This window comes from Pocillopora damicornis, chromosome 14, assembly GCF_964200805.1.
Source record: "Pocillopora damicornis chromosome 14, jaPocDami1.2, whole genome shotgun sequence".
NCBI lineage: Eukaryota > Metazoa > Cnidaria > Anthozoa > Scleractinia > Pocilloporidae > Pocillopora > Pocillopora damicornis.
Window position 1 is genome coordinate 7,680,738 of NC_142683.1, and position 17,927 is coordinate 7,698,664.

General features: G+C 35.1%; 3 protein-coding genes across 3 annotated transcripts; 2 read left to right on the top strand and 1 right to left on the bottom strand.

The window, feature by feature from the left end:
• The first annotated feature begins 210 nt into the window (after positions 1 to 210).
• LOC113681227 (EF-hand domain-containing family member B) lies at positions 211 to 7,725 on the top strand. The gene is made up of 15 exons (XM_027198308.2): positions 211 to 305; positions 406 to 485; positions 678 to 740; positions 892 to 1,035; positions 1,435 to 1,534; positions 1,648 to 1,728; positions 1,923 to 2,033; positions 2,267 to 2,396; positions 3,014 to 3,320; positions 3,962 to 4,201; positions 4,885 to 5,011; positions 5,292 to 5,368; positions 5,703 to 5,807; positions 6,675 to 6,770; positions 7,271 to 7,725. The coding sequence occupies exons 2-15, from the start codon at positions 435 to 437 to the stop codon at positions 7,343 to 7,345; spliced, it is 1,707 nt and encodes a 568-aa protein (XP_027054109.2). The 5' UTR covers positions 211 to 305; positions 406 to 434; the 3' UTR covers positions 7,346 to 7,725.
• Positions 7,422 to 15,391, bottom strand: LOC113681228 (gasdermin-E). Its single transcript, XM_027198309.2, has 7 exons — positions 15,170 to 15,391; positions 12,960 to 13,305; positions 11,573 to 11,812; positions 10,394 to 10,512; positions 9,471 to 9,690; positions 9,292 to 9,362; positions 7,422 to 9,053 (listed from the first exon to the last, which is right to left on the bottom strand). The coding sequence occupies exons 1-7, from the start codon at positions 15,371 to 15,373 to the stop codon at positions 8,832 to 8,834; spliced, it is 1,422 nt and encodes a 473-aa protein (XP_027054110.2). The 5' UTR covers positions 15,374 to 15,391; the 3' UTR covers positions 7,422 to 8,831.
• A 1,055-nt stretch (positions 15,392 to 16,446) lies between these two features.
• Positions 16,447 to 17,668, top strand: LOC113681212 (melanocyte-stimulating hormone receptor-like). The gene is made up of 2 exons (XM_027198288.2): positions 16,447 to 16,621; positions 16,707 to 17,668. Exons 1-2 carry the CDS (start codon positions 16,594 to 16,596, stop codon positions 17,537 to 17,539), a joined length of 861 nt encoding a protein of 286 aa, XP_027054089.2. The 5' UTR covers positions 16,447 to 16,593; the 3' UTR covers positions 17,540 to 17,668.
• Positions 17,669 to 17,927: the final 259 nt, after the last annotated feature.

Consider the following 17,927-nt stretch of genomic DNA (forward strand, 5'->3'; position numbering starts at 1 on the left):
GATTGGAACGGCCATTATTTGAAGTTTTGCCGAAGATTCCGAGAAAAGAGACGTAAATTCATTGGAAAAATATTCATTTTCGTGATGAAATGAACTTTGTGTATTTAGATGTTCAATAAGGTCAACAAGAACTGTACTTCATATCGTCGTTGAGACCGGAAATAACATTAACCGGAAGCGTTGTTGACCTTGATCCCGTTTTGGGTTGCTAAGAGACCAAGACGCGAAGAAAAACTAAGGAAGTTTTTATTTACTTTACTTTTTGATTATGGTTTTAAAAGCTTCGTATGTCTGAGGAACTTCAGGTTTGGAGTAATATCCTTTAACATAATAGCAAGGAAAAATACCACTGCTGAACGCAACATAACCTTACTCAAATACTTTTGAAACATTTGCTCGTCACAGAACTCATTCAAACTATCAGGGAGATCGAAATGCTTACAAACGCGGGTAGATTTATAGACAGAAATCCCGGAATAATCCCGGTAAGTTTACGAGGAGATATATCAAAGAAATGTCTTTTTACCTAAACAACCTAATCCTCTAAAGAAGGCGAGCTGAAAGTTGCAAAACAGAATCAATGAGATTATTGAGACCAGCCACAGATAAGGAGTGTCTGTCGTTATGAAGTTCGTGGGTTAAATTTTCCCTGAATTTTACTTTTCATCCTTTTACAGGCGGGAAAGCTTTTCGATGTTTCAGGAGACACAGCCGGTGGTAGCCTCCAAATACCACAGCGTGTAAGTTGGAAGCGAAATAATGTTACGCATTACTGTGTTATTTGTTAAACCGTATACTCATGGATAAAGTTGCAGTTTTTATATAAGTTCATGTTTCAAAAATGTAACTTTACTAAAACAATTTGTTTCAAATCGCGAATTATCTTTAAAGGATACTAGACCAGAAACTGTTCGAAAGTTTAGAGGAACAACACAACCTGAGGCGGGCAAAGAGAGAGTGTTTTATGGCAGAGCAAATGATCCAGACGTAGCCTCGAGGATTACGCATGGAGTCAACACAAAATCTTCCCTTGTCGTATGTATCATATCCTATACGATATAAAAGTTTTAATTATCTCTCCCAAGGTAACTTTTAATCGTGTAGTTCCCGTAAAGTAATTGTATTGGTTCATTGTTTGATAGAAAGAAACTGTTTCGAGCGAGCAGAGTGTTAGTTGCAGATCGGCTTTCATATGTAAATGAACAGCTGTTAGAACTCACGCTTGAACAAAAACGTTTTTCCTTGCTAAATCCTCTGAAATTATGAGCTTAGAAGTTCCTTTCCCTCGTTCTGAAGTTAATGAAACCATGAGCCTTTATCCAGAGTAGATTTTTTCATCATTAGACAAAGCACACACAAAGCTTTACGTTGAGAGTAAAAATCCAGTGCGTCCTTAACCAATTATTTTCTTTCTCTACCTGATTTCTGCAACAGGCGGGCCACCTCGTAAATCCTTCAAGGAAAAGTCTATTCTCTCAACGGATGCTTGAAAAGAAAGAAAGCATTTACGCTAGCAGGAAAAACGCTCCTCTAGGTAATTTTTCAATATCTTACAGTCATTAAATGACAGATTTTAATTTTTGTTGTTTATTTTTAAATTTTCCCTGTTTTCATGAGTTTCATGTTATCTGTATTCTGTACAATCAGGGAGGTGTCATGACCAAAAGCCAGGTCTGCCTGATGGTGTTGGACCAACTGATGTGACTTATGGAGTCAAAACCATCAAAGGTCCTAAATTTTAATATCGCAATCAATATATCATACATCATATATTAATTTATAAATATATTATTATCATTTTATTAATTTTTTATGTATGAATTCTTATGCTAATATTAATTTGAGATATGCACATTGGCAATAAATTCTCAATAAACAGAATATTTGAAGTACTAAAATATGATTATTTTTGTCTCATTTAGATGGAAGTGCTGGAGAAATGGTCAGCCCTGCAAAAACAGCAGTCCAAGTAAATGCCGAGTCATTGGAGGGAAAGGAACTATACAAAGTCAGCCATAATGACTTTGATGTTGGTATGTTAAGAGATGTTTGTCCATCGTTACGTACTGACTTGAAACTTGTTAGATCAAGATGGCAACTTCTTCTTGATAAGTTTGAATATTCTTGTCACTCATTTGCTGGATAATGTAATAGATATTATAAGAAGAAGTTACACAGTGATCACCTCTGGAAGTAATAGGGTTAATTCTCCAAGTAGAGTTGTAAAGTTCCCCACCCTGAAGATGATTTCCTTCATTTTTCACAGGTGAAATGTTTGATAGAAAGTATGACTGGAGTAGAATACCAAAGGAGAGCAAATTTGGTGTGGAAACACCACATAACAATGATGGAATCCATGTAAGAAAAACTCTCAAGTGGCTTCATGAGACACAACAGTAAGTTTGATTAACATGAGCATGTACACATTTAACTATTAACTAAACTGGTTTAAAAGAATACCTTCTTCAGTTATGTATAGGTAATAACATGATTTTGAATGCAATTTGGCGTAAATAAGCACCAGTAAATTTTGAAAGACAACAAAATTTCCCAAGCCCACAGGGGGAGTGCAATTTGTTGTCTTCAAAAAATTTCTAAGTGCTTATTTAAACCAAATAACACAAGAAATCATGTTTTTACTTGTTAATGATTTACATGAAAAAAGCATCACAGCAAGTCAAGACACACAGAATTTTGACAGAGTACGTGCATGCACTATTCATGTTACATTTGTTGTTAAATGAAAAATGCACTTATTTTCAGCCAACCATATGTGTGTAATTTTTTCATGTACATCAATTTCGATTATATCCTTGTACTTATACTAAGCCATAATCATATACCTTCATTACATATATTGTTTTTCTATTCCTAAAATTTAATTTCTATTAAGTTTAAGCATAATTTACAAATATTTCTTCAGCAATAATCTTACTAAAGTAATGATAAAAATAATCATTTTTTGTAATAACCCTTAAACACATGCATATCTAAGTCATCTCCCTTTGTGCAGAGAAAAGGCAACAAAGATTGTCTCAAAATGTGTTGATGATTTCCGTGAGAGAACCCAGCCTCAACTTGGCCAAGTACACGATCCAATTAAAGACACCCTCAGGGTCCCACCAGATCATGCCTTTGGGGTAATGATTAAACCTGATGAGTATGGAGCAGGAGACCTGATCCACATGCGTGTTCCTGGAAATTATCTTAGAGGGCGTGACAGGGAAAGGGGAGTGCTTGCGGCTGTAAGACATCATTTGAAGAAGGCAAACTATCACAATTTCCATGACCTGAAAGCTGCATTTGGATACTATGACAAGGTGAGGAAGATTTTTTAAACAAACAGCGAGGTAACTAATCCCAAGGGGTATCCATGTAAAAGAGAAACAAAAATGACAGCAATAATAAAATTTAAACTTAGTCATTCCACATGTACTGACTCACTTGATTGTTGAGTTGAAGTGTAGCTTTTGATTTAACATGTTCAAATCATAAATAAATCATCACTATTAGAAATATTTATAATCACTGAAAGCAAAATTGTGTTAAGATATGGCTTGTGCAAGATCTCAAATAATCTTTTAGTTACCATATCAAAGAGAATAAGTCTCCCTCAGATGATTTTTTTCCAATAAAAGTGCATTGAATATTACATTATTATACCCCTAACTAAAGATTGTTTGGCTTGAAAACTGCAGTCACCACTATTGTAATTTCAAATGACCCCAGGAGTGGAGCTACAATGTAAAGGGATGTAACTTAACTTATCCTCAATTTAATTACAAGTTATAATCAATCAAACACATTAAAAAGGGGAAAAAACTAAGTTTTTCTAAGAAAGTATTGACTTTTCCATGAAACCTGTAGATTGAGCTAACATAAAAAGTTACAACAATATACATATTGATTTATAGATTGAGCTAGCATAAAAAGTTACAACAATATACATATTAAATTGTAGGACAACTCTGGGAAAATTTCACTTAATGAGTTGCGTGAGGTGTGCATCCACTTTAACCTTCCAATCGAGCCAGTGCTGTTGGAGTCCATGTTTGCTTATTGTGATGTGGATGGTGATGGACAGATAAATTATGATGAATTTTCCAACTTCCTTAACTGGAAAGACAAGATGCCATCCGGGGAGTTAAAGAGTACCATAACAGGAGTACAGAAAGATGAAACAGCTGAAGGAGAAGCTAAGGTAACCATGCATGTTTCAAGGTTTTGATTTTTTTCTCAAGATTTTCCATAATGAAAAAGGGTCCTGTCATACTGGTTGAGTGGTTTAAATTGCCACTTCATGAAAAACTTTGAGATGCATTCACCTGAAGTTTGCATGTGTTCTCTTCGTATAAGGCTCAGGTCTTAAAGTACTGGGAAAGCCTTGGTCACTGAATTGAATGTGATCTTGAGTTACAAAACTTCCTCTCAAAAGGGATCTTTAAAGTCCAACCAGGGCTGAGTCATTTGAAAAATGATTAGCAGCTAAACCACATTTATATGTATTCAGCTGTCATGGCAACATACACTTTTTTATGTAATAACACCAAAACAAGCATCAATTTAGCATTTTTGGACAAATTTGTGGCCCTGCATGCCACAAGAAGAATCAAGGATGAACTGTCAATAACTGGCAGGGGTATGTACCCTAGAAGATGATGAGCTAACACAATACTTCTAAGGGGAAGCCCTACCCTAATCCAATGGTCAAGTGGATCCTGTTCATAGATAGGTGCAGTGACTTTATTTTCACCTCTTGAGGTAAATTACTGCTTCAATGATCAACAAACTTTTGACTAGTTCTGCAGTAAGTTGCATAATAGCCAGTCTGTCATTTTGTTGCACCAGGTGGTGAGAGTATAATGTTTTCTGGACCTCTTACAGGAAGAAGAGAAGAAGACAGGTGCATCAACACCCACAAGACTTAAAAAACAGATTGACCAAGCTGTTGGTGGCTGGAAAACCTCTTCATCTCAGTTTAATGAAGTCACAGGCAAGATCAGAACAACAGGTAAGACTTCTATAATCTGGTTACCAACTCTTGACAAGTCATTTTGATGCCTGTGTAACATTACCTCTCTAATAGCAGTCAATTAATAGTAAGTCCTCTTTGTACATCTATGCACACAAGCCTCAGCCAGGGAATGTCCCTCATTTCCCATTCTACTGTAATCTCCTCCAAGTTTCTTTGTGCAAGGCCTCTCTCCTTTTCTCCATTGAATAAAGTACTTGTAATGATTGCAGGAAGTTCATGTTATCAACTAAGTAAAACTATTTCACTTGACATTTAGGTTGGCGAGCATATGGAGTTCCAACCATAAGATCTGATTTACCAGCACCAACAACACGAAGAGTTGCTGACCACACTGTAGGTCCATTTTCAAAAATGAGTACATATGAGTAGAAAAATGTTATCAATATTCTTTGACAAACCATCCCACAAATTTTAAACTTTTTCACTGATAAGATCCAATTTTTTAATATAACTTTGATTGCATACATCTTTGTGTAGTAAGAGACAGGAGTCTACCTGTCACTGATCAGCACTGAATTGTACTATTCAGTTGAAAGATACATACCAGATAATTTGTCAATCCAGGAAAAAGAAAATTTGGCCTATATACACCTGACATTGATCTTGCTATTCTGCTGATGACAATAACAACGAAAGTGCTCATAGAGAAAGTTAATTGTTCCCACAGAATTATGGAGATGAATCTGATGCCTATGGCCTTATCAACCCATCAATTTACAGCAATCATGGAGTTTATGAGAAGGATTTCTTTAGCCCCAGAGACCAGTATGAGGTAAATTTAATTAAACCACAAGTTACTTAATGTTCCTTGATAGACTTTACATAATAAAGAGGGTCAACACTAAGTACCTGTTCAATAACTATTTTATAATCCAAATGCATTAAGTAGAGTACAAATAGCACATGAATTGAGTACAAAATATCGCCATATTGTACAGTTGGCTATTTTGTACTGTAAAAGAACCTGTTTAAGCAGTGGGCTGCATGCCCCATTTCTCTTGCTTCTCTCACTTTTCAAGAAGTGCACATGACATAAAGCAGTCAGATGATAAATAACTTATCGCATGTTTTGTTGCAAAGTGCAGTGTATCACTGAGTATTTTTACCCATTTTTTTTATTTTGACCTTCCTTACTGGCTCATCAAAATAAAGCGCAAGTCATAACAATACTTGATATTACACAGCAAAACTTCTATTAAAATGGATAACTCAAGATAAATTTGCATCAGTACTTTTTATTCAATAATCCTTGAAAGTTTCATCAAGCTTGTTGATATTCAGCTGAAATTACAGACTTTTGTGTACATAATTTGTAAGGATGGTATATCCTTAATTTCTTTTTTTTTTTTTCCATTTTAATTGTCACTAAATAACTTGACCATGTATTCTCTTGTTATGAAATTTGTGTAAATTTCCATGTTTTTTTTTCTCCTTTTTCTTGTTGCACTCCAGTCACCATTTTGGAGAGTGGCTTATTTTACTTTGATTATTTAGAGAATTTTTAAAAAGTATGCCTTAGATCACTTAAGAGGCCTTTTCATTGTAGCATTTCTTCACTCCTGCAAGTGAGGCATGAGGCTGAAATTAACTTTTTAAAAAAATGCTCTACACATTATTTATATAGTCTTTTTTTAAACAGATAAGGAGAATATTTGATGGGATTGGAGTGGAGATGACAAGTGATGCTTTTGAAAAGATCTGGGAGGAAGCTAGCACAAGACATCCCACTGGACTGGTAATGACAACTTTATTCAACTCTCTATACTCTTCTTCTTACCCAGCTCAAGGTTAATAACTAATCGACCATTAATTTTGGCGATCACTTGATGCTCTCAGGCCCTGCATTCACTTTTCTTCAACTGAACAGCCTCAAGAGGTTTTTTCTAACCACTAATCAAGGGTAGATTGTTTCTGAAAACACAATTTCACTTTTTGAATAAATAACTTTCACTAAGTATTTTCTAGAAGTTCAACTCTAGTTTCCTTTCCCATCAAGGGAAGTTTGTTTCCAAGAACAAGAAAGTACTTTTTGGATGAAATAACTTCCACTGAGTATTTTCTATAAGTTCAACTCTAGTTTCCTTTCCCATCAAGGGAAGTTTGTTTCCAAGAACAAGAGAGTACCTTTTGGATAAAATAACTTGAACATTTTCCTCAAGTTCAACTTGTGTTGTTGTTGTTGTTGTTGTTTTTTTTTTCAAACTCTAACTTGGCTTACCATCGTCTCTGCTCTAGGTCAGTGTAGAGACATTCAGAGGAGTAATGGATGAAGTTAATGCCAAGAAACTTGTTGAAACCCAAATGGCATGAAAACAGGAAAACATGAAAACAACAAATTGACTTTCCCTAACTTTAATAAAAATGTAGCAGTGTTCAACACCAAAAATTGGACTAACTTTTTATTTTTCGATTTTCATTTGATACAATAGAGATCGTTGGTAACTAACAGTATTCATTTCTTTAATAATTAAAACTTACTTGTGAAATTGTATCTTTTTTTAAATATTCTTATTTTCCCATTAAATCTGTATCCATTCCATCTACCTATTTACATTTATGGAGCAGTCTTGAATTTGTGTCATTTGAATGGAAAGTAATAAATTAAGATAGCAACCTGTGTTAAAAATGATTGCAGCACATGAAAATTTTGAAACATAACTTCTAGAATAAAATCTTATTGAATTGAAAAATATATTGGTCCATGCAGTTCATATCAATAAGATTTATTTCAGTTAAGAGAGGCAATCAAACAACTCATCCCCCACATATTCTTTGAAGAAATCAAATGAATTAGTTTGAAGATTGAAAATGATTTCAAAAGAAAAAATTCTTAAAGCCAACACAACAATTATTATCACAGACAAAGACTACCCTGGTATCATGTTCAATCTTAAAATAATCAAATGAATATATTGAGTAAAAATATAACAATACTATGACATCCACCTAACCTCAAGCTTGATAAGTACTGATCACTGTGCCTATTTCCTCACATATTCCTAATAAATTCAGCAGCAAAACTTTCAATAATTTAGTGTTCACTACACAGATTTCTCCATTTCATGGATGAACTTTGCTATCATTAATAGTTCATTTAGACTAACTGAAGTCACATCAAAATTCATATACCTGTGATAGCAATGAAAGTTTGAGATGAAAAGATTTTCTATACCTTATTTTCACAATTTTGTCACACAAAAAATTCTTACCAGTACAATAGCATAATACTATCAAAGGGTGATTTTAAATGAAGGTTCCAGAAATGTTAGATACCTGGTACCTAAATTTTGACTACAATTTAGCTTCATCAACAAGTAACAAAAAGAGAGGAAATAATGAAGTCAGTATTTCCTGGTACTTTACACTCATTACTTTAAGCATTTTATTCCATTAAATAATCGAGAGGTACCTGTACATTTAATTTACACTAAATCTTAATATTATACCCTTTTCCTCAATGACTGTTACAAAAAAGCAAGGCAGTTATTAGCAATGCAAAGCTCCACAAATCCTACAAGAAAAAGAAAAGGCAAAACCAACAAGACATTCCCTTCCATTTTTTTTCCCTCTTCATTATCTCACCTTTAATTGGTTGAACCACAGGCCACTCAGATGTATGTAGTATATACAATCAGCATTTTCATATAACGCATGAGAATGTTTCAAAACTAAGAGTAGGATGGATGTTGTGTATGAAAAACAATTTCACCAAGCTTGACCAAGGAACAGTGATTTCTTCTCACTGCCATTACAAGAAGAGTCAGCTTCTACAGAGTTATGAAGATGACTTTGTGTGTTAAATCTTGGTGCACATAATAAAAACTGCAACATAAACATCTTCAAGAGAGATTTGTTCAAAGTCCCACTTCAGGCACAAAACCTTTTGATTCCCTTCCATAACCTGATCAAATCCAACAGACAAAAGAAATGCCTTGGCAGGGTTTGATGAATGTGTCCATAGCCTTTGAAGAAGAGGATCATCTATTGATGTCGTCTTGCCTACCATTGTATTCTTGAGCTGAAAAATAATTGAAGTTAGGCTAACATCTGCTGAGTTCAAAAGAAATGCTTGAGGGGGGGAATATATGAAATTCATCCATTTGAACAGTGGGATGAGGAGTTAAAGTTTCAACAGGGAGTGATGAGCTTATGACCTTGGTGTACTCCCCAAGAGGGAAAGGGTGAACCAAATATTATAGTGACCTAACTTTCAATTCTTAATTAATTGAGTAATGTAATTAAAATTATTTACAAACCAGATACAACAGTGGCTCCAGGTATTGGGAAGTCACTTCTTTTATTGCCTGACATTGAGCAGCCGAGAGTTCTACAATTAAAAAATAATCATAACTTTAGTGTTCCATTACTAGTCTTAAACCCAAATTAAAACTTTGTACAAAAAAAGGTGTCAAAGATGAATCACATTCAAACTCACCAACAAGAGCTTCTGCAAGAGCAGTGCAACAAAGTAGCAACCCATCATCAGAATCTTGGGAGAAAGTCAAACTGCCTTCTCCTGAGTCATCAATATTGAATCCTATCAGAAGTAGAAGTTCCTTGAGAGATCCAAAAGCTGGTCCAGCCTTGGTTTGGAATTCTTTCATTTCAAGTGGCTTAAAACTCTTCTTTTCAACAGCTGATAATGCTTTCTCCAACTGTTATTTTGTTAAATAATTATCATGGTAAGAAAAATACCCACCTAAGTTAAATATCAATTAGCTAAAATGCCACTCTGATGAATTACACATTACATCTAAATACACTCGGAAATAAACATTAATTTCATATTTCTATGAAAACGGTGCACCCCTCCCCAAATAATGAATCAGTGTCTACTTAAGACAGAAAATCAAAGAAAAGGACATTCACAGATGAGTATAAAATAAGAAACTTGCTGCACGGACAGTGAATCTAAAATATTAAATATGCATTAGGGTATCCCTTTAAGGCCCTGTTTATATGGAGAAAAGTTGTCCTGGGTAGAAGAGTCACTCACCCACCTGAGCTACTCTGGGCCAGCCAAGTTAACTAACTTTCCATGACTTAGCCTGCTCTTAGCTCAGGGAAAGAGGTAATTTTTTTTTTTTTCATATGAACACTCGCTAACGTTGACTCAGCTGGGAGGGTAACCCTCTTACCTCGGACAACTTTTCTCCTCATAAAAAATGGGTTTAAGTTTAATTTTCTATTGTTAGCATTTCCTCTTTCTTCTTGATACTGATCAGGTTAGGCAACAAGAGGACTTTGTGGTCAAGAAGGTAAAATCTGGAATGGCTTAGAAGAAGTTACATGCCCAACTGTTGTGCATTTTAACCAACCTGTTCAACATTTACTGAACATTTAATAAGAAACTCTCACCATATCCCTGAGAGGTGCAACTGCTTCTGGATAAGAAAGAATTTCCTTATAGAGACTAATGATCTTGCCAAGGTGTGGAGACTTCAGAAGGTCATCAAAGACAGCTGATAGGGCCTTATCTAAAAGATGTTTTTTCATACAAAAAACTGAGTGAGCAATCCTTTCACTTGTTGAATTTCAAGAATTCCAAGTGATTACAGGTAGTATTAAGTCTTAGAGGTACTACAGGAGATAAATTTTTACTGGTTACCGCCTAAAAAGGAAAACACTGATCATAATATCTTAATTGATAAATATCAAAAGAAATTCAGGAAGTTAAAACTTTTTTTGATGAACTGGGCTAAGAAAACAAGGAGGGTTACTTCCTTTTGTCATTCAAACTATGGATTTCCAAGCATCTCCAGGCCTGAGAAAAGCCGTAACAACACAGGTGAAAAAAATTGGGATATTTTTTCATGTGTGTTTGATATTGCCAATCAGATGCTGACACCTCACTCGCCTTTCACACCACTTGGTCAGGTTGATGAATGAACAGATTTTTCACTTGCAGACAGTGATGTTCAAACTTTTCTAGAAGGGGAAGAACACTAAAATACAAAAATAAAAACTGAAAATTATATTTGTGGCTTTGGTGATGGCATTTTTTGCAGCTGAGAACAAAAATCATCAACTGGAAGATTCACCACAGGCCGATTTTGGCTGTGTACCTGAAAGATTTCTTCTATCGGTAAGGACAAAGTCAATAACTGAGAATTTTGTAGCTTGAAAATTATGCCCATTGTTGTTTTTGTAGTGATTCAACTAATTTTTTTCATCTTGAGCCTTAGTTCCACCGCAGTTTATGATTTTTAAGTGAGGATTGTCCATCCCTTTACTTTCATTCATTAATGAAGTTGAATTTCCTTGCCAGTAATGGCTATTGTGTTTATATGATAAACAAAATAATACATGGTTGTTTGAAGATATGGAATTTCTCTACTCATATTCAACTCAGCATCTCACTCATTTACTATAATCACCTATGAGCTATCAAGTTAAACACATGAAGAGAAATTCCACATCTATGTACGCCCATGTATTATTCTCTATTTCTGCCCTGGTCTACCTGCAGGATATTCAAAAAGATAATTAAAATAATAATAATTCAATAATTCAAAAGTAACAACTCTTTATAGTTACCTTTCTGCCCATCTGGTTCATCAAACAAACAATATTTCTTTCCAATCTCTCCTCCTGCATCTGTCTCATCAGGTAGAACCAGCTCAAAGGTTCCCATGTCTGGCTCAAATTTTACTTCATAACAAGCATATCCTAAAATTGTATTACTAGGAAGTTCATATGAACGGTGGTGTTCCAATTCTATTGAGCCAGTCAATTTAATGAAGAACTTGGGTTTACCAACACTCACACTTGCATCACCTGAAAATTTAAACCATGAGCTAAGTTTTTTTTTTTGGTACATTTTTATAAGGCATATGTTAAAAAAAAAATTGTGAGTCAAGAGTAACTAAACCATGAAGTTTGTACCTAGGATATTATACTGCTGGTTGAAATTTCAAGTGAGACAGCCCAAAGACATCATTTGAAGTCAAATAATTGTAAGTGTGTGACCTCAGAATGCCTTAGTGCTTCACCACATAATCCCCAGCCAAAAATCATCAAGTTGCATTTTCTCCGTACTGTTCTTTATAAATTTCCTTAGGTGCTGAAAATGAGAATTTGTTTAACAATCAAGATCTTTTAAGTTGTTGATTACTTCCTTTATTCTCATATTCTTACCAAGTGTTTCAGGGGTGATAAAGTAAGGGGACATTAGATGTCAATCACTTTTCAAAGAGTTAAAAGCAGTGAATATAGCTGGTTGATGGCCTCTTGAAGGCCACTGGTATAAACAAGCCTAATACATGAATTTGGTAGACTGGCAATGGTACTTGTGCCAAAAGTTATGGGAAGGAGAAAAGTGCTGAAGTTAATTTTTGTCTCTGCAGCATGCTGAGTAGAGAAAAAGGTACAAGTAGCTGTGGACTAATGATTACAATTACAATGGCCATGTCTTTTTCTTGTCTTGTTATTGTGAACTATATTCATTACATTGAATAATTTTATTACGATTTGCCTCTCTTGGGGAAACCTTGGATGGGGTTCATCCCAAGAAAGACAGATGGTTTTATGTGTTACCCCTCCTAAAACTTAACCCTTCGACTCCCTTCAAGTTAATAGTGTCTAATCTCTCTTTACAACATCACCCCTGAATCAAGGGAAATGATTGCCAGCTAAAGAAGCTCTTGACTGTTGAACAAATTCTCCTTATAGGCTCCTTCGGAAATACACAGAGAACAGCACAGGGAATATGCTTAATGTTGCTACAGTGAGGGTGGAAAGGTTAAAACCAGTATTTAAACCAGCATGTAGGCTTCACCCCTTTCAATATATTCTACATTTATTTTCATTTATTTTTTTTCCTTCCTTTCCAGCAAAAGAACCAGAAAGAGTAAGCTTCAAGTGTATTTCATGAAGCAACATTTCATTACTGTTGTGATATCTATAAAACAGAAGACTGTCAAACCTTCTTCCTTGGAATCTGAATCAAGATCTGTATCTCCTTTAGTTGCAACTGTTTCATAAATGACACAGAGACTTCTTCTCTGTTTGGCAAGAATGTACTGCACATATTCATGATCCAGATTCAATGTTGTGTCTGCTAGAACCTTCTTCAAGTTATCCCAAGTGACTTCTCTTTTCAATACAGTTCCCACATCCATGCTGATTGTAAATGAGTCTATTGCAGATGCATCAATTCCAAACTCTGATGCAATTTTGCCTCCCACTTTACCACTTACATGGAACTTTGGTTCATTTTTGTAATCAGAGATGAAAGTGGATTTTTCAATATGACCTTTGATAAGAACTGGCTGAGGGAACAAAAAAAGGAGAAATTTCTGGTTATAAGAATACTTTAGCAAAAGGATTCACACATCATTCCCGTGTATAGTGCTGATTAGAAATACTTTTCTCTCAAGTTCAAATATCAAGGAGACACCAACAGAAGGTATTAAAAGCATTTTCAAAAACATCATCCAGAAAACTCGAGTTAAATGGACAGGTGAGCAAAACAGCTGAAGAGCATTATTTCTTTTCAAACCTATCCTTTATTAAAATTTTTCCTTTATTAAACTGCTGATTTAGAAGCTGCCTTTATCAAGGTAGAATTATCATACAGGGCGTGAAATTGCGCCTAATACAGGCGCAAATGCAACTAAATTTTTCACTTTGGCGACCAATCCTGAAAATTAGTTGCCAAATTGGCAACTAGAATGTTTCATCATAACCTTACTTAGAGATATAGTGAATTTAAAAGATTTGCAAAAGATAAATCCATGGCAAACTTCCTCATTAAGTCTGTTTCCAAAACGTAGCACATGCACCTCAATCAATGACTAGATGCCATTTTGGATTTAGGATGTAGGTGAGTTTGAAGGTTGTATATCTTCCATCCTAGCGTCCACTCTGTAGCAGGTGAAAGATCTTTTTCCTAACTTAATTTTGGAGGGCCTATCTAATGCCTTGACAGTGTAAAAAAAGGTTTTGTTTGTCTTTGAAAATGGCAACCAGCATTTTTTGAATTGGCTACCACTTTGAAGAATTTAAGAGCCAAGAGGCTATCAGAAAAAGAAAAAAAAATTAATTTTACGCCCTGTCATAAGATATCTTTTAAATGATACCAAGAAAACAATCCTAGTAACCAGGCCTTCACTGCAATTTTCTAATCCTTTTCTAAGCAAGTTCATGTCCCGTTATTCCACTGGAAGATCAGACCCTTCTTAATTCTATAAAACTGGTATATTCTGTGCAAATAAATTTTAAACCTGATACCTTTTTTTCAAATGTGGTCTTAGCGAAAAACACCTTATAAATTGAAAATCATACACTGCAATCAGCCAAAACATTCCAAGAAACAAAGCTTCTGCTGTATTTTCTGATCCTTTTCCAAGAAAGTTGGTATTCAGTCATTTCATTTGAAGACATTTCTCTCAATGTGCATGTAAATATTATGACCTGATTATTTCTTTGAATTTGGACATGAGGCACGACAAATTTTAAACAAATATACTATGTAGAAATATAATATATAGATATATATAACATATATATATGTATAGACACCCATTTTCAAAAACATTTCAATTTGAAAAAAATATATGACATATATAAAAATTTTGTTTATCATCAAAAAGTATCTCTTTTTTATGAGAAAACAGGGATAGCTGCGTAGTATTGTTGAGTACCCACTCATGTGTGGGAGAGGCATCATATGATATTATCACAATTTGATCACACCTTACATTCGCATCGAGTCCGAAATCGTCACTTTTTGGGAGGATTATCTGTCAAGATACTAAAAATTTTTGTGAACGTCTCTTTCAAGGCACGCTTGATAAAGGAAAGGAGCCACTTTAGAATACCCGGCCACTCGTTTACATGTCATTGAATATGAATAATGTCTATTGTGTTATGTCAAGCCTTCCGACAAATGTAAGTGACCGGGTATTCTGCAGTTTAGATGAAGGAAAAAAATCCTGTAACGAAAAACACCTTGAATTCGAAAACTTCAATTTATTAAAATACAAAGCTCGTACTTGCGAACCTCCCCAAGAAGCAAGATTTAAAAGGCTCACAATGGCCAACATATGTTTCTATATGTCCATATCCTACACACCGTTTTGGGTGAGGGCGTATTATCTCCCCTTAAATCTTATGTTAATATTTTCTTCTAACCTTCGTTAACAGCTCATTCAAAGTAAAGGGTGTAGACTTGTATGTGTCTGCCTTCCAAAACCAACGGCTTCTTTTTCTCGTTACAACACATAGAATACTACAACGTGTCGACGTATTTAAATCAAGAATTGGACGAAGGGTCGATCGCCCTGTGTCTTTGATAAACTGTTTGGAACAGGCTTCGAACAGCGCCATGTTTAACATGAAAATAGAAGATAATTTAAAAGCATGCTGGGAAATGTATGCAGTGACATCTGGCTGGTTGCTCGTCGCAAATATCCTATTAAAACTAACATTTTCATGCTCCTGACAATCACGCTTTTTGTCCAAAAATGCTCAAATCATATTCATGTTTCAAAATTATGTTCTTTTCGTTTGAAAAATTCTTTGTTTTATTTTAAAGAAAAAAATACATGAAAGGCATCTTGAGTGTTTTACGTCATCTGATTAAAGTGAAAAACATCTTTCTGTCTCTTTTACACCTACATAAGACTTGGTAGTCATAAAAATTACATTTTCCTCGACCGTCTAAACACTTGTAACGTTTTTTGCCAACAACTGACCCATTGGTTGGTTTTATTACTCAGGGACTTTTTGCTCGGGGAAGGGGAGGGGGACTGTCTTGAATGTTTGTGCAAGTGTGGTTTTTGTTACCTTTAAATGTGTCAAAAACAAAGTTAAAATAAACTTATGACAATGCTTGTTTCTATTGTCCTTCTCTCCGGCAAATTCATGTCAGGTGCGTATCTAAAATTGAACATTTTGAAAGTGGAAAAAAATATAAATAGCATCAAACATTGATTAAAAACATATATTTTATGTCTACAATCTGAATTAAAGTCTTCTAAAAATCAGACGCAGTTGATCTGTTTTTCCACTAATGACAATTGAAGGACTTGGAAGCATATCATTAACAGGTGGATAAAAACGTTATTGTGATCAACACACAATCATAATTGAGCAATAGAAATCCTACCCTAATCGGGGAAAGAAATATATTGTATCGTTTACGGCGGCCTAGAGTAAAAATTTTGAATCTATCGTAGGAACTTTTTGAGTATAAAGACTGACTGATATATTTCTATTGATGACGGTGTATTTTTAAACAGTTTAAATTTATATCCAGGGACATTTTGGGACGACAACTACGGATAAAATATGGCAGACTGCTTGAGAAAAGGATTAATGATAATCAATGCAGGACACTCTCGAACTTGCCAGGACTGTATGACGTAGTTGGCAGTTTAAATGCGCATTAAAAGAAAACAACGGTATCCGTAAGGTAGTTTCTACTGGGATGTTACTTGAAAAGTACGATTTAACTGCGTGTGGGGCTGAACAGTTTTAATTGAGACCTAATATCTCTCATTGCAATAACAGGTAACTTACAGGAGAAGGGAATCAAACGTTTATTGTGCTGCGCAATGATGGCGACAACAAATTTAATCGGAGGTGAAATACAGTTACTTTTGTAAGATTTGCATTAACTAACTAATTGGTAGATTATAGTTACATTATCGATCAATTTCTTTCACAGCGGTGCACATTTTCTTCTCCGTCACAGCATTTCTTGGGAATTCTCTGATCATTGTTTCCCTTTACAAGGAATCTTCCCTTCATCCACCGTCCAAACTCTTGTATCGTTGTTTGGCAACAACTGATCTTTTGGTTGGTCTTGTTGCTGAGCCTCTCTGCGCTACTGTGAACGTTTTGGATTCCTGGACTATCGAACACCGAGGAATTTTCCGATACGCAAATAAAGCGGCCGTCATCACAAGCTTAGTATTATGTGGAGCGTCTTTATTGACGATGACGGCCATAGGCGTAGACAGATTGCTCGCCCTGTTGTTGGGGCTGAGATACAAACAAATCGTAACTTTGAAGCGGACATATATCGTTGTAGCAACTCTTTGGGTTTCAACTCTTGTTGCTTCTTTGTGTGCCATATTTGACCACCATATAATGGTTTTTGACGGCAGCATTTTAATCCTAATTTGCCTTGTTATCTCAATCACCTCATACACAAAAATCTTCTGCGCTCTTAGTCAACATCAGGCTCAAGTACAAGATCATTCTCAACAACGGCCGATCCAGCCAAGTGCACTGAACATGGTGCGGTACAGAAAGGCAGTGTATAATGCACTTTGGGTTCAACTAGCATTAGTTGTTTGTTATGCACCATATGGTATAGTGGAAATAGTGCTCAGTAAAACATATTCATCGCACTTATGGGCCTTTAGGGACATAACAATTGTCTTAGTCTATTTTAACTCGACGTTGAATCCGTTCCTTTACTGCTGGAAGATCAGTGAAGTAAGGCAAGCAGTAAAGCAGACCATCAGGCAAGCACTTTGCTGTCCATGGAGTTAGATCCCCTTTGAGTCACATCAGTTAACATTTTAAAAGCTGACTTAAGAGGTCACAGGTTTCCTTTTTTTTTTTTTACAAGGTCGTAGGATATTTTATTGGAAGGAAGAAATAAGAGACTTAATGAAGTCGTTGCGCAAGCTGTTGTTGATAATCTTCATTTCCTTATCTTAACCCTTTAACTCCCAGATAAAAATTTGTAATTCTCCTTAATCTCACCCATACAGTTCTTATGTTAGTTCAGAGAATTTAGTATTGGATCAACTAATTATTCCCAAACTGATATTTTTCTTTATTCTCATCACTTATCTGGTTGATGTTGTATTGATATTATAAGGAGAAATTCTGTCTTGGTCACTCATGAGAGTTAAAGGGTTAAGAATATTTTCCA

Excerpts from the sequence above, each read along its gene's own strand:
- LOC113681212 (XM_027198288.2), top strand. The coding sequence starts at position 16,594 with ATGATGGCGACAACAAATTTAATCGGAG. Across the intron at positions 16,622-16,706 it reads GACAACAAATTTAATCGGAG|CGGTGCACATTTTCTTCTCC; the intron begins GTGAAATACAGT and ends TTTCTTTCACAG.
- LOC113681228 (XM_027198309.2), bottom strand. The coding sequence starts at position 15,373 with ATGTTAAACATGGCGCTGTTCGAAGCCTGTTCCAAACAGTTTATCAAA. Across the intron at positions 9,691-10,393 it reads TTGCACCTCTCAGGGATATG|TTGGAGAAAGCATTATCAGC; the intron begins GTGAGAGTTTCT and ends ACAAAATAACAG. Across the intron at positions 9,054-9,291 it reads TGGAGCCACTGTTGTATCTG|CTCAAGAATACAATGGTAGG; the intron begins GTTTGTAAATAA and ends ATTATTTTTCAG.
- LOC113681227 (XM_027198308.2), top strand. The coding sequence starts at position 435 with ATGCTTACAAACGCGGGTAGATTTATAGACAGAAATCCCGGAATAATC. Across the intron at positions 1,729-1,922 it reads TGGAGTCAAAACCATCAAAG|ATGGAAGTGCTGGAGAAATG; the intron begins GTCCTAAATTTT and ends TGTCTCATTTAG. Across the intron at positions 3,321-3,961 it reads CATTTGGATACTATGACAAG|GACAACTCTGGGAAAATTTC; the intron begins GTGAGGAAGATT and ends ATTAAATTGTAG.